Source organism: Poeciliopsis prolifica, unplaced genomic scaffold, assembly GCF_027474105.1.
Source record: "Poeciliopsis prolifica strain line A6 unplaced genomic scaffold, Auburn_PproV2 SCAFFOLD017, whole genome shotgun sequence".
NCBI lineage: Eukaryota > Metazoa > Chordata > Actinopteri > Cyprinodontiformes > Poeciliidae > Poeciliopsis > Poeciliopsis prolifica.
Window position 1 is genome coordinate 4769931 of NW_026562392.1, and position 14581 is coordinate 4784511.

A 14581-nucleotide genomic window follows, 5' to 3' on the forward strand; every position below is an offset into this window, starting at 1 on the left:
CTGCATGGTTTGGTTTATTTTGCTCGTCTTTCATAGTGATTTTATTTGTTCCCAGATCCACTTCCTTCCACCATCATGTGTCACATTCGAGGGAAACTGAGACTGAGCGAGCTTCATCTTGGGATGCCATTTTTCCACAAACATTCTCTAGTTGTGTGCCTTTGGCAGGTTATTCTTACTTGAATGATAATAGTGATTTTTTTTTTTCTAGAATATGTTGAAATAAATACCCCCTCCCATAACACAATCTGCACCAACAGACTTGAAATTGAGACACTTCAGCAAAATAAAAGCACATTTTTGGCTTTGGTCATACTTATGTTGATTGATTTATTATAAATCCAGTTAAACCAAAGTGTCAATAATTTCACTAGCATGAATGTAGGCATTTCTTTCAGATTCACTCCTATTATCTGACGTTTTTACAACAGCAACCTGAAAAGACTGCTTCTTGTTTTTGTTTTGTGGTGGGGGTTTTTTCCATACCATGCATTTCTGTTTTGCATCATTTTACATTGTTTTAAACATGTTTTTGTTGTCATAAAGTGCCTTGCACGTTTTATTAACTTTGCTGAGATTAAGAGGAAACATTTTGTCAAACGTAAACTTCTTTTTCTTTTTAAATCCACTTAACTTTAGCATCACAGGCCGATTCTGCTTTTTGGGGGCAAATGCTGCTTTAACGAAAACGATGAATTTTTGATGTATTTGATGATAACATGCTGTAAATAAATATGCGAACAGGACCTCTCGTCATTCATGCATCAGAAGGAAAATATTTGCAGGTATTTCCCACTGATTATCTCCTAAATTTAAATGTAAAGAAAGCTTGAAAACCATCAGTGTTAGCGGATTTCATTTGAGTGAACATCAATTCTATTGGATACAAAAACATACCATTTGAAATATAGTTCAATATAAATAATTAAGCCTTCTCTATGGACCTTTCAGTAAAGTATATTTAATGTTTTAAGACCTGTGAAGGTCTTAAAACATTATGAAATGAAGTGAAGACTGAAAAATGAAAAATTGAATGAAATGAAGACTGAAAAATAGACTCCACCACTTAAGCAGTTTAAATATAACATGCAAGTAGCCGACATAAACCAGTGTTTTTCAGCATTGGTTTCGGTTGCCTTGATGTAAAACTTTCACTATAAGCAGATATGCACATATTTCTAATAATCTGGAATAATCCAAACCAGAGCTGCACTTCTTGGAGCCCGTCTGTCCCACCATCACCTTCCTCAAACAAAGAAAAATGGAAGAAGCGAGCTCTGAAGGAACATGAAAAACATGGACATTTTTAAAACTTCCCTACATTCGTTGTGGTAAATGAAAGATATTTTAAGGTTCTCTTTTTTTTCAATTGTGGACCATCTCTTTACTTGTCAGCATGAAAATAATATGCAGCTGCTAAGGGCCCCCCACCAGCCGGGCGACTTCCAGACCACATGCATGAAATCTCACTGCAACACTTGACTCATGTTCAAATTCTAAACATATATAATCTCTCATTTTAATAAGAAATTTCTAATGTAATAAGCCAGGTTTGCATTCCATTCAGTAATTATCTCAATGGCTCACCAGTGACTTAAACTGGTTGAACTGGAAAATCAGCTAATGGCCACAAGAGGGCAGCATGAGGCTCCTTTTAAAAGAAGTAACAGCGTCTTTACTGTGATCCCTTCTCTACTGTTAATATAGACATGACCCAACAAAAAAGTGTACCTGCATTTTTATTATATAAAAAAAAAATATTTGCCTTAAAACAGTGTAATTTTGACAGTTTAACAATTAGCTAAGAAATATTTAGAAACACATAAGCCAGCATCAGTGGTGGAAACATTTTCTGGTCTCTTTGCCAACATTAGCCCCCTGGTTTGATGGAGGAGCCTGTCGCCAGAAGCAACAGGGAATTTGCCTCACTGAATTCTTCTCTCAGCTCCCTTGACTACTCCGATGCAGCCGCTTTCCTCCCAGCAGCTGCCAGGGAGGTAAGAGCAAGGAGAAGCATGACCCCACCCCCAAAGTTTGGCATGAAACAAAGTTCGACACAGTGTCGAACAGTTGTGCCGACACAAACGGAGCGCAATTAACACCGGCGTTTAAGATATACCCATTTCAGCCAAAAGCTATCAATCTGTTTAATTGAGACTTTATGCAATAGTAAAACACAAGTCTATCCATCAGTACAGCCGTTGACCATACCGGCTCATTCTTGCATGGTTACAGAGGGTTGATGCTCATCTCCAGCAGTCTTTGGGCAACAGGTGAGGTATATACCCTGCAGGAAATACATGCTTGCTTTACATTTCAAATAAACATCTGAATTGTAGAGTGTCTTTTACTCGTGGACCTAAATAAAAATGCGCCTTCTTTGGAAGTCGCTTTGTTCTGTGAACAGAGTCCATCTGTGATTTCAATATAAATGCAACTGTTCAGAGAAGGCCTCTGAGATTTAATAAAGAGTAGTACTAGAAAGCCGGGTCATTAGTAGACCAGCGTGTTTCGGTTTGTGGCCCTCATCGGGGTCGTCCGGTTGTTGTTGTAGTCTTCACCTCTTCAGGTCTTAATCCTTCTTCGTGAACATTGAGAGTCGGTCACTTTGTGCCGGAATAGTTTGTATTGCAGCTTCCTGATGAGAGGCTGAGAAAAGAGAGTGTTAGAGAAGACGCCAAGAGGCCTGTGGTGACTCTGGAGGAGCTGCTGGGACCCACAGCTCCAGTGAAAGAGTGTCAACAGGGCTTGGTGTGCTTCACCAGTCTAGTCTTGACGAAACGGTGTCGAAAACAAAACGTATGCAACGTTCAAGATGGTGCACAGCATGTGGAGAAAATAAATCCTGTTATAGGTTGCGATAGACTCAAGACTGCACCTTCCAGCAGGACAACAACCCTAACTGTGCAGCAAGAGCTCCAGTGGGATGGTTTATATGTATGCAGATTAATGTGTTAAAAAGTTCAGGCCTAATTTCATTTGCAAGCCTTTAGGAAAACTTAGAAACCAGTTTACAAGTTGGTTTATAAGTTCTCTATACTCTGACAGGGGTTGAGCAATCTCGCAAGGAAGAACAGGTAAAAAAAAAAAAAAATTAAAATCGGTGTCTAGATTTACAAGAGGTGCACTCTAAAGACTCAAAAAAAAAAAGAGATGCAACAAAAAGTGTTTCTACAAAGTCCTGGCTGGGAAGTGGTGGTGCGGTGTGAGCGAATACAAATGCAGGTTCGAATTCCCAATGAATAAAAGAAAAATTGCATCAGCTTTCTTCCAGTTCACTATTATCCACTACTTTGTGTCAGTCTAGCACATAAAATCCCAATAGGAACAGTTTCTGGTTATTGTGTGACCTTTGCACTGCACTGTACTTTCCATATTGTTTGTTTCAGGACGAGGGGATTGCTTTGACTGGATCGCCAACATCCCAGGACCAGAAAACCTGGTACACTCCTCTGAAAAAGTTGTTCTGTCATCTTCTCAACTCGAAACAGTGAAAACGTCCGTCGACTTCGAACAGACACGTCGGATGAAACATTTTGGTTCATCAGACGCCTGTGGAAAGCGCTTCTCCACCAGAGCGAATCAGTCTGTTGGTGGCCTCCAGCGGACGGATTCAGCAGAACCCAACAGCCTGTGACGACTGCTGAACGTTTCAGTTTTGTAGATCGTCGTGTCGGCATTTGCTAGAGGCAAAGGAGTGAAAGGAGAGAGTTCAGCAATCCATCAACCAGAGAGAACAAATTCCTACCAAATGAAGGCTTTTAGCTGATTTGACTACAAATGTTTAAATTTCTTTGTTTACCCTGCGTCTTCTCTACCCTGTTTCAGGATGGAGTCTGAGGATTTGAGCCAGTGGCAGTGTGAGTTCAGGGGTCAGATCAGAGCAGTGAGGCAGTGGCTCAACAGTATGGAGAAGATGCTGCCAACTCTGGACTCAAGGGTCAGTTGCGCCTACATTAGTTATGGTAGACCTCTCTTTCACCACACAGCGAGTTGTCAAAAGCCAGCTATTGTGTCCAGTCCTTCCATATTTTCTTTTTTTTTTTAATTTACGTATTTCATACCGTACTTTATGTTAGTTTTTGTTCATTTTACTACCATTTTATGCGATTCGTTTGGAATGAAACATTTCTGGGAAGCAAAGTCACTGGCCTACAGCGGCGTTGCCCCCGGCGACAACATTTTTCATTTTCGACTGTGCTGAAACAACGGCGAAGAGAATGTGAAAATTTACGCTCATGAGTGCTCTATGGTGTTCCTCCTCCGCTCCTGCAGGGAGACTTCTTTAGCCCAGAGGGGGCTGGAGGGGGGGGGAGGAAAGGGACGGAGGAATCGGGCTCCATTGTGCCTGGCCTGGACAGCCAGGCCGGAGAAGCGCCTGGCACTGGAGGGCCTCTGCACACATGATCGAGCACACTGAAAAGACATCAGACACAGAGGAGAGAAAGAGGCTAGAGGGCAAAAAAAAAAAAAAAGAGCTGGATCTTTTCAGTGAAACTTCTCGGATTTGACTGCGTAGGTATTTATTGGTCGCAAACGCATTTCGGTATCAGTCGTTTATGGCTGCTGTTTGTGGAGACTCGTCACAGCCGGGGGCGGCCATTATGCTGTCGGCCTCGGTAAAAACACCTCAGTGGCATTCTGAGCGAGCAGCCATGGTGGCAACGGCAACATTATATTTTTCGCTGCAGCGAGCGGTGTTACCGTAGTTACCAGAAACTGAGTTAATCCTGCTGACTCAAAAAAAAAAAAAAAGAAAAAGAAACAGGATTTCAGATCTCTTAAGATTTATGACCAGGATTGTGATTAATCCTGGTTTGACATTGTGTCCCACACCTGACGTCCGATGCTGCTCAGTATCTACTGTGTTGAACGCCGACTCCACCACCTCCTTGCTGACGTCACAGCCGTGTTGGGACGTGGTGGCCGTCCACCACCAACCCACTGCTGCGTCCATCTGGACCATCCAGGGTTGCACAGCAGTCATCAGTGAACAAGTCTGTTTGAAAATTAATTTACACGACCTTATGATTTTTGTCAGCAGAGATTCTTTCTCTATTCCTTGTTGCTTGAAACCTGTGGCCTGCTTAATAATGTGGAACATCCTTCTTAAGTATATTTCCTTTAATTGAGCTGACCAGAAAAATTAAGAAAAAAAAAAGGAAAATTTCCTGGGATCTAAATCCTCTTCCAAGGCTCTGCTACAGGATGAGACCGATGAAAAGTAAAAATAAAATTTTCTGACAAGTTCATTCTGTTTTCTTCCCCTCCGGGTGAAGAGGTTCCTCATAAAGACCCCTTTTGTGATTCTATGGTACATTCTGCGCCCTTAATCGGCTGTGCAAACATAAATCACCAAGCAGATCCTGGGTGTGGACCGACGTATCGCACGCTTTAATCCTGCTGCCTCCATCTTTGACAGCTAACAAGCAGTGGCCCTGTTCCCTGACTGTTCGCTGACTGTTCCCCAACGGATCAGGGAACTGTTTTTGAAACTATAGAAATGACCAACAAATTCCATTGAGGTGACGCAAATTTATGGGGAAAATAAATTTGCATTTTGTGGTTAAATTCTCAGGATTTGTTTTATTCACTCATTTTGTTGGAATGGGGCCCTCCTGTTTTCCCCCCCCCCATGCCTGTCCCGTTCTCTGGACAACACAGATTTGCGGCTTTAAATCCTTCTTTTCTGGGACGGGTTGAATAAAAAAATGCAGAGCCGACGATGTAGGTTAAACTCTTTCTGTCCCCCTCCTTTCATCAGCGGCCAGGATTTCCAGTATCCGGGCAGCGAAGGGGGTACAGAGGAGCCCAGTGGGGAAGCCCCATCAGCCTTTCACTGGCTCTTCACGGAGGCAGCCTCTCCCGGTGATAAATGACGGTGTGCCTGCTGAATGGTGCCTCTGGTTTGACCCTAAAAAAAGGGAGGACTCCTCTTCTTTCATTACTCCTGAAGAGGGCTAATTATCATGTTCAGTGTCGGAGCTGCTGAGGTCTTATTCATGCAGAAGGCAGCAGAGAGATGGAGAGTGAGGTGGGGGATCCTGTGGGGTAAAATGAATCATTTGTGATCAGATTTTGGGTCCCAGCGGACACTACTTTGAATTAATTCGGAAGCCCACTTTCAATTTTCAGACCGACTGCGTGAAGCTGAGATGAGATTTTTGGCAACAAATTCAATTAGAGCAGAGGAGGCCTGTAGGACGCTTAAAACAGAGACCATGTGTCATGGCTGCACAGCAATGTTTTCCTGGCAGAGCGTTGCCTCACCGCTGCCAGCTTCCCTCACATGAAGAATGGGCAAACAGAAAATGTTGGCCTATTTTTTTTTTATTTGTACTTTTTCTCATTAAGTGGCTGCATACATGAGCCTTTCAAGTTACCCGAAAGCAACTCCACTGATTCGAGGGGCCTGTATCGTTCGGAGCTCATGTGAGGACTAAAAGGGATTCACTTTCATTCATTTTCCTTCACACTGATTGGCTGAGATCAGGTGTAATGTTGACTTTAGCATCTGCTAAGGAGGTTTCCACTGCTAATACATATTACAACATGTGTCGTGTTTGGACAATTAAGATAAGCAGTTTAAAGAGAGTTTAATGTGGTAAGCTAGTGAAAGCAGCACAAAGTTGAAATTGACTTAAAATAAGGCATGTTTTTAAAAGTTTTTTGCTACATAAAAAACCCTCCCAGAAAAATATGTCATTGATTTTTCTCTATGCCACTTTATTGTGGTAGCCTAATTTAAAGATCAGTGCCATCTTTCATGTTTAGTATTTTCATATTTAGTAAATGGAGTTCAGCTGTTTAGATTCTCAACACATAGTGGGCCTGAACAAACCATTAGCAGAGTGAAACATGGTGGTGGTGGTATTATGTCGTGGGGGTTCTAACTTTTTTACTGTTACTGCTCACTTTAATAAATTAAAATACTGATATAGCCTTAAATCTGCTAATATTATTTTGGGCTAATATATCTTAAAATCTAAGCTATATCAGCTTATTAGCTATACATAGCTAATATATATATATATATATATATATATTATATATATATATATATATATATATATATATATATATATATATATATATACAAGCTTATGTTTTTTAACTGTATTAATTCAAATGTAAATATAATAAGTGTATTTTTTTATTTTAAAAATCTAATACTTAGTATTAGATTAACTAATACTTAGCTTTTTAAGCTAAGTATTAGGTTCAAATGCTAAAATATTAGCTTTTTAAGCTAATATTCAGCAATTACCTTGTGACTTTGGAAAAATAGAAGGTAGAAAATGTTGGAAGAAGCAGTTTTTGCTCAAATGTCTCTATTGTCCTACTTCTGGTAGGAGGACTGTAGACGTTTTTCGGTCGCAAACAACAACAACAAAAAAAGACGAGCCTCACAGAAAATAATTCATTGGAGCACACTGTTTGGTTCTTGTTACACGCGCATCATGCTGTAGGAGATTATATGTTAACAGTGCTGCACTATATAAGATCATGTGACCCAAACCAAGTAAACCGGGACTCTGCATCCATGTCTGGCTGACACAAACGACGTTAGCATCGACATGCCGAAAGCACATCTCCCATTCACATGTAACATGGCAGGCACTTTACACTAAAGGAAGCGGTGTTGACTGGGAATTGCATGACGTCATGCATAGACATGGAGAGAGGCCTACATGCAGGGAGGGAGGCGCAGTCTGCTAAAATATAAAAATTTAAAACGCACTGTCTGGTCACCCAGGCTGGGAATCAAAACCAAAACTGAGATTTATTTTATAAATCTTTGTTTCTGCATATCGGCGCCTGTTTCATGGACAGAAAGATTGGGGGGAAAAAAAACCCCAACTAGTGTTCACTGTTTGAGTGTAGGCAGTTGGTGGGTGTGTCAATAGGTGAATTAAATGGTTGACTGGAGAAAGACAGAAGAAGGAATAAAGCGGATAAGACGAGAAATCCGTATATATCGGGGTGCCGAGCTCTGCAAACGTCCTGCAGAGATATTTCATCTGAATCCTACAAATTGATGATGGAGAAAACTGAAAATAATTCGACACAAATGTTACAAGCTGTGACGTTAAGGTTGTTTGAAAGTGTTGGTACCCACTCTGCTTTGGGCATGACATCTATCAGGCAAATATTGTTACTCTTTTAACTGGCATGATAGAGATTCACCCCAGGGGTCCTGCCTTTGGTTCGCGATGCCAACTCCATAGAAAGTACTGAATTATTGTCTCATTCTCTCTGGTCGGTGCTTGCTCCCAGCCTTTCTTTATCCTGTTCTTTTGAAGGCTTGGGTTGCAACGGCTAGCAGTGAGTTGAAAAGTAATCTGAGATGTTTTACAGTAATTAGTCGCCGCTTGTTGCTGCTGTGGAGACTGGCTGTTGAACTGGCTCTGAATGGGAGACGACAAGGTGGCAAAGGGGGGAGTGACGAAGAGGGGAGGGGGTGAATTCATGACTGGGTATTTGCAGGGTGGGTGTGGGTCCATTTTTTATTTTTTATTTATTTTCTGGTAGCCTGCATCTCTCGCCCTCGCCATCAAGAGAAGGAAAGGGCTGAAGCAGCTGTCACTTAACGTGAAGGTTTTGAGGACGACCTCGGGGGTCTTTAGAAAACTCTCCCTGCACCCCACCCCACCCCATCCATCCATCCACCCAATCCCATTTTTCAAGCAAAAAGCAGCGTGGAGTTTCTGAGTCTCAGTCAGACACATTGGAGGGGCTTTTGTTGGATGGGAACCAGGGGTAGAGGGGGGTAGATTTTGGGAGGGGAAAAAAAAAAAAACCTTGAGAAGGTAAAAAGGTTCACTTTGCTGCGTCGCAGGCTGGTGCAGGAGCAACCTGAGCAGCAGCTCTGGGTGAGAATGGCACCAGGTCCAATCTAACCTCTTTGTAAAAAGAAGAAAAAACAAAAAAACAACAACAAACTTCTCTTTGGCCAGGAGCTGTGGGAGTTCAGCCGTGCATTGTCTCCTTCTGGGTGCCCTGTCCCAACGGCGGCTCTAACAGGGGAAGGAATTCCTCTATCGCGGCTCCCACAACAAAGAAGAAAGGGAGAGGAGCAGGGAGAGCTGGTGGGAGGAGAAGTGAAGTGAAAGGAGGGGAGGGGAGCACGGAGCGGGGTTTGGTGGGGGCAAAGAGAGAGAGAAAGAGAGCAAGAGGACATTGTTTGTCCGTGACTGTGGGCAACGGGAAAAGCAGGAGTTTATCGGGGCAAGTGCGATGTGTGTTTGGAACGTGTGTTTGTACGTCGAGCGTGGTTTACCGAGTGGGACCTGACTGAGGGGAGCATGCGCGCGGACGTGTTTGAGGAAGCTTCGGTTTGGGATGTTGGGGCTCGGAGGTCGTTCAAAGGATGCTCAAACAAAGACGTTTTCTTTTCTTTCTCTCTCTCTCTGTCTCTCTGAGTCTCTCTCACCCTTTTGAATGGTGACTGAGGGCCGGCCGGATTCCTCGACTCGTGGGGTCTGCTCTGCGTTTTGTGTGAAGTGTAATTTCACGTGGGTTGTCCTAACCGCCCAAAATGCACCCAGGTCCGACACAGAGAGAGATTTCTGCTCCAGGCTTTACCGGTCTGTTAAATTAAGGAAAGTAAGTCTTGACTTCAACACTTGATCTCAACTGCATAAAGTATTTCACCTGAAGACTCACTTCTCCATTTGTAGCCACATATGTGTGAATGGGACATCCAAGTTGTGAGTATTTTGAAATCATTTGCTGCTTCATGTTCAACAGTTTGTGTTGCCAATTGTGTTATTAGGTTCCATTCCTTTAATGAGGTTTTCATTTTGCCAACAAACCTGTAAAAAACAAATAAACCAAGAAAAACACAGTAATTTCTTTGAGGCAATCTAAGATGTGATTTTTTACGGTGCTCTTTGAATGGAGCACCTGACCTTCCTCTTTACGTCCACCTTTAATGTTATGAGTCTCATGGGAAAATGCACAGCTGCCATCTTTGATTAGGGACCACTCCAGTGATTACTACTTCAAGACCTCCCTTAAGAGAAAATCAACAGGCAGCTGCATGACAACATTACGGGCCTTTCTACTGTCATTGTTCTGTGTCTGGCTGTAAATCCAACAATTTATGTTTTTGCGCCGTTAGACTGACTCAATTGGAAACACGCAAGACATTAGAACTACACAGAACCCAAACGATCTACTCTGGGTGAAATGAACGTAAAACTGAAACACGCTGTTTATTTAATCTGCATTTACAACTAACATTGTTTTCAATTTTATCTTGTTATGCTTTTGGAGAAACCCCTCATAATGTTGGCCTTAACCTGGTTAATTCCTTAATGGACTGCAGTCATAAATCAAAGCTGAAAGCAGAGAAACCTAATAGACCTCTGCAGGTTAAGTGATGGAATGGTTTGGTCATGTATTATATGATGGAACCACTGAAATGGGTTCCTTCATTCGCTTTCTAAGGTTGTCTAGAAGGTGATGAACATTTCGGAATCAGGCTCGAGACTTAATGAGGGTGTTTGTCTTGTTTTCATTGAACAAATGTAGGTCATACAGTTGTTACTGGATATGCCATATTGTGATTGAACAAGCCTTCCTTTTTACCGCCTCTGAGGTCCTTTCATTGTACGGGATAGTGGAAGTAAGCATAGTTACAACAGCATCCCAGCGTTCCTCGCACAATTAAACAGTCAGCACATCTTAATACGAATTGTGTTCTCACCAAAGACTAAATGGGTAATTTAGCAGACGGCCACACGTGTGGCGCAGTAACCAGACGTTGCACACCCTCTCTGATGAGCTGGTGACCCATGTGGGACACAGCCTGACATCCGCTGCTCTCCTCAGGAGACTGCTGGGTGGGGATCTGAGCTAACTAAGTAATCATTGATCTTGAGGCTGAGGCTTTTGTCTGGGCATCACTCTGATCCGACTGCGTTGCTCCCCTGTGCACCCCGGGACGGCATCATCTGCTCAGCAGAGACGGGCGTAATGCAGGCAATTACCAATGCACATCGAGTCATCGTATCAAAGTGGGTCATCTTGAAATTCTCGCCTCACAACAACAACAAAAGCACTTTAATGTGTTTGACTGATTGAAAACGGTCAGGTTTAAATGTTCTTTGGTGAGAATTTCTCAGCATAATTTCTTTGTTGCTGTTGTTGTTGTTTTGCAGATTCAGCACGATTTCATTTCCCCGCGAGGCGAGGCAAGGCGGGCAAGACGAGTTTATTTGTAGCACTTTAGTACAGAAAGAAATTCCGGTGCTTTACTGGGAAAATATGAAAAAAGGTTACGTAAACGACAATGAAAACAAGATGTGAGGAATAACTCAAATAAAAGCCTCACTTTAGCAAATGGGTTGATAAAATAATATTTTGACTTTGCAGGAAAGGTTCAATAAACTTGTTTCTGCAAAACAACTGTTTCTGCCCATCGAGTTTCTTTTTGCCATATATTCTTTTGCTAGCAAGGAGCTATTTCAGTGACTTAAGGACCTGCTTGATATGGTCCATTTTCCTGGTGGTGGTCAGTGCTCTGGCAGCTGCATTTTGGATGAGCTGCAGGTGCCTGATTGGATTTTTACAGAAGACTGAAAAGACACCTTTACAATCATTCATTCTACTAAAAACGAAACCATAAGCTCCCAATCTGGTGTCTTGTTTTGGTTATTTATTCAAGAAGTGTCAAGAAGTCAGCTTATTGGTTTTATAACCACACCTAATTTTCTTGAATGCTTTCATTCTTTAGCCCCACTGAGCCTTGCTAATCAAACCGAGCATATTTTGGGACCCAAAGATCTAAAACATAAGTTGGCACATCACAGGATTCCAACCCACATTTCCAGTTTATCAATCAGCATGTTATTATCAACTGTATAAATCTCGTTAGACCAAAACATCAGTTCTAGATGGACGTCAAGACATAGGTTGTTGCATTAACGGTGTCAGCACTGAAGAGCTGAGATTCTTTAAATCAAGCTTGCCTTTTCAAAGGTCTTTGCCAAAAATGGTAAGTCAGGTATCGGCCTGCAATTACTTATTGTTGAGGCATACACCATGACCGTCTCACAGCAAAAAATAGGAGTCTAAGGACGTCTTGAAAGCTAATATTCTAATTTCCTTTTAGACGACCCCCTCTCATCAACCCCCAACCAGATCATTAGTCACCAGTCATGTCTTCAGCTGACCTATATAGTTCTGAATTGAGCAGTGTAACCTCGTCTCAGAGGGAGGACCTTGCTTAAGCAGAAACCCTCCCTGTGATCTCCTGATGGGCCCACCTCAGACGGTCTTTGTCAGGATAATTGCACTAACCTTTAACCTCTGTCAAAACAATGAAGGCACAAAGGTGTCTTCAGCAGAGTGTTTGCAGAATCATACAAATATTAGCCAAATAAGAAGCTGGCGGCCAAAGCACCCATCCACTTGTCGTCCCATAAAGAAAGGATGTTTTTATGGCTGTCATATTTCACCCGATCCCGACGGGGTTTCCCAGTCTCGATCCAAGTTGAGTTACAGAAAGCGTTGGCTGGTTGCCATTGCTTTGTCTGTGCCAGCTTCAACACTGCGATCCTCCGCAAGGCAGTCACAGCCAATCTCAAGCGCAGGATTTTTTTCAGTTGTTGATGCGAGATAGCTGGGAGAATCAAGGCCACGAAGCGTTTTTAGTTCTCTTTTGTCTTTCAGTGCTTAGATCCTGGGAGCAAACTTTATTACATGAAAGCTTTGAGATTTTGTAAGCAGTTTTTTAAAGGTGTGGATTATAGTGATAAAAATGCATTTTATTACAGGAGGGTATATTATAAACATTACATTGCAAAAGTACTCTGACATCTTAAGCTTTTTCATATTTTGCCACGTTGCAACCGCAGACTTCAGTTTTAATTTGATTTTATTTGATGGAGCACTACATAGGTATATTTGGGTGGGTATCATGCTGTAAAGTTCTTTAAGACAATATGTGTTGCAATTTGGTCTGATTCTAAATAAACTGACTGGCTGGATTCCAGCTTCCTCCCTTTGCATATCGACTTCCCCCTGGACAAGATACTTATCCCCAAGTTACCAACCGAATTGCTTATTAGTGTTTGACTGTGTGCTTGTTTGTGAGTGTGACTGCGTGAACGTGGCTCTGGCATAAAAAGCAGTTGAAGTGGTCAGTATTATTAGAAAACCAATATATATTCAGTCCATCATGTGTCAAGAAGACAGTTTTGAAAGGAAGGCATGCAAGTCCAGTTTGCCACAAGCGAATCGTGGACATAACAAACATATACATAAAGGCACGATAGGCAGACAAAACTACATTACATTTCTGGCCTACCGAAAAGACGGTGGAGCCTAAAACCCAGAAAACGTCCTACTCACGTTGACTCCTGGATTGTGAATTTTTGTCAGAGTTCATGTATATGTGGATGAAGCTAAATACAAGACAATCTTGAAGGAAAAACTTTTAAAATTCAGGGAGGACGTTCACATTCCCGTATGCCATGCTTTAAGAATGTTTGTTTGTAAACAAAAATAATAAAAAAGAAGTTAAAACCATGATTTCTTTTCCCACAATTGTTGAAGAAAACTTTGTATTGTAACATGTTCAAATATGCAAATGTTTCATGGGGTATGAATGCTTTTGCAAAGCATTGTACGTACAGAATGACCAATGCTGAGCACCTTGTTTTATTGTAGGTAGCTGAAGGATCATCTGCATGAATGGCCAAGGGGCCTGACTTCACCTATTGCCTCAATAGCCTGTGGGCTGAAGGATTATGGGTAATCTCATCAGCAGGCCCAGTTGTCTGGGCCAGAAATCCAAGCATGTTAGGACTGATGAAGGCTTCCTGAAGGAGTGCTACCAACGACGAAAGGAGTGGCCGCCCCCCGAACAAGATGGGGTGGTCAAAAGGGACGAGGGCTCCAGGAATAAACTCGGAGAGAATGGAAACAAGGAAAAAGTGGTGGAAAAAGAAAGCGAGGTTGATAAATTTGACCAAAGGAGGGAGGAGGGTGCTCAAACGCCTATCTCAGACAAACCCCTCCAGAGTTCCCCTGCCTCCACAATCAGAAGTAGCAGTACACTGGAAAATGCCTGGCATAGCAGCCCGTCTTCGATCAAAACATCCCGAAATGGGACACTAACGAGGAGGACGTTGCCTCCGGACTTCGCTCGATCTCCCCTTGCTCACAACGACTTGACGGCTGCAGAACGGAGGGCCAGCTTCCAGAGGAGAGACTCCAGAGAAGGAAGCCCCTGGTCATGGAAGACTCTCGCATCACGGGAGGTGACCGAAGTCACCGAGGTGACAGAGACGACCGTGACTGAGATCGTGGAGGTGACGGAGTATCCGACAGGAGATAAAGGAGGCAACCCCATAGTCACCAGAACCGTTAGAGTCCTAAACGGTGTGGCAGAGGAGCTTGCTGAGGTTGAGACGCTGCTTTTCAAACTTGACAATTTGTACCTGTCTGTCATTTCAGCCTTTCCTTTCTTTCCATCAACCTTTCAGCTTTGATTTCCTGCTGTCATCTCTCTATTTAGAGCAGTAGCTTTTGGCTGTGTGATTCTGTTTCAGTGGTAATGTTTTATAAACTG

The 14581-nt window shown here is 42.5% G+C and overlaps 2 protein-coding genes across 39 annotated transcripts in view; both read left to right on the forward strand.

The window, feature by feature from the left end:
* LOC129367485 (plectin-like) overlaps positions 1-746 on the forward strand; it is a 114062-nt gene extending 113316 nt beyond the window's left edge. For all 37 annotated transcript variants that reach the window (XM_055041952.1, XM_055041954.1, XM_055041957.1 and 34 more), the window contains one exon: positions 56-746. The gene's annotated coding sequence lies outside the window, so the exon portion shown is untranslated. The remainder of the gene's footprint in view (positions 1-55) is intronic.
* A 1221-nt stretch (positions 747-1967) lies between these two features.
* Positions 1968-14581, forward strand: part of macf1b (microtubule actin crosslinking factor 1b) — a 31054-nt gene continuing 18440 nt past the window's right edge. The window contains exons 1-2 of one of the 2 annotated variants that reach the window (XM_055041980.1): positions 1968-1997; positions 3390-3940. In XM_055041980.1, the coding sequence (XP_054897955.1) occupies positions 3830-3940 (111 nt within the window). In that variant the 5' untranslated portion in view covers positions 1968-1997; positions 3390-3829. Of the gene's footprint in view, positions 1998-3389; positions 3941-13685; positions 14415-14581 lie in introns of those variants that run through there. The other variant, XM_055041979.1, reaches the window with a different exon arrangement.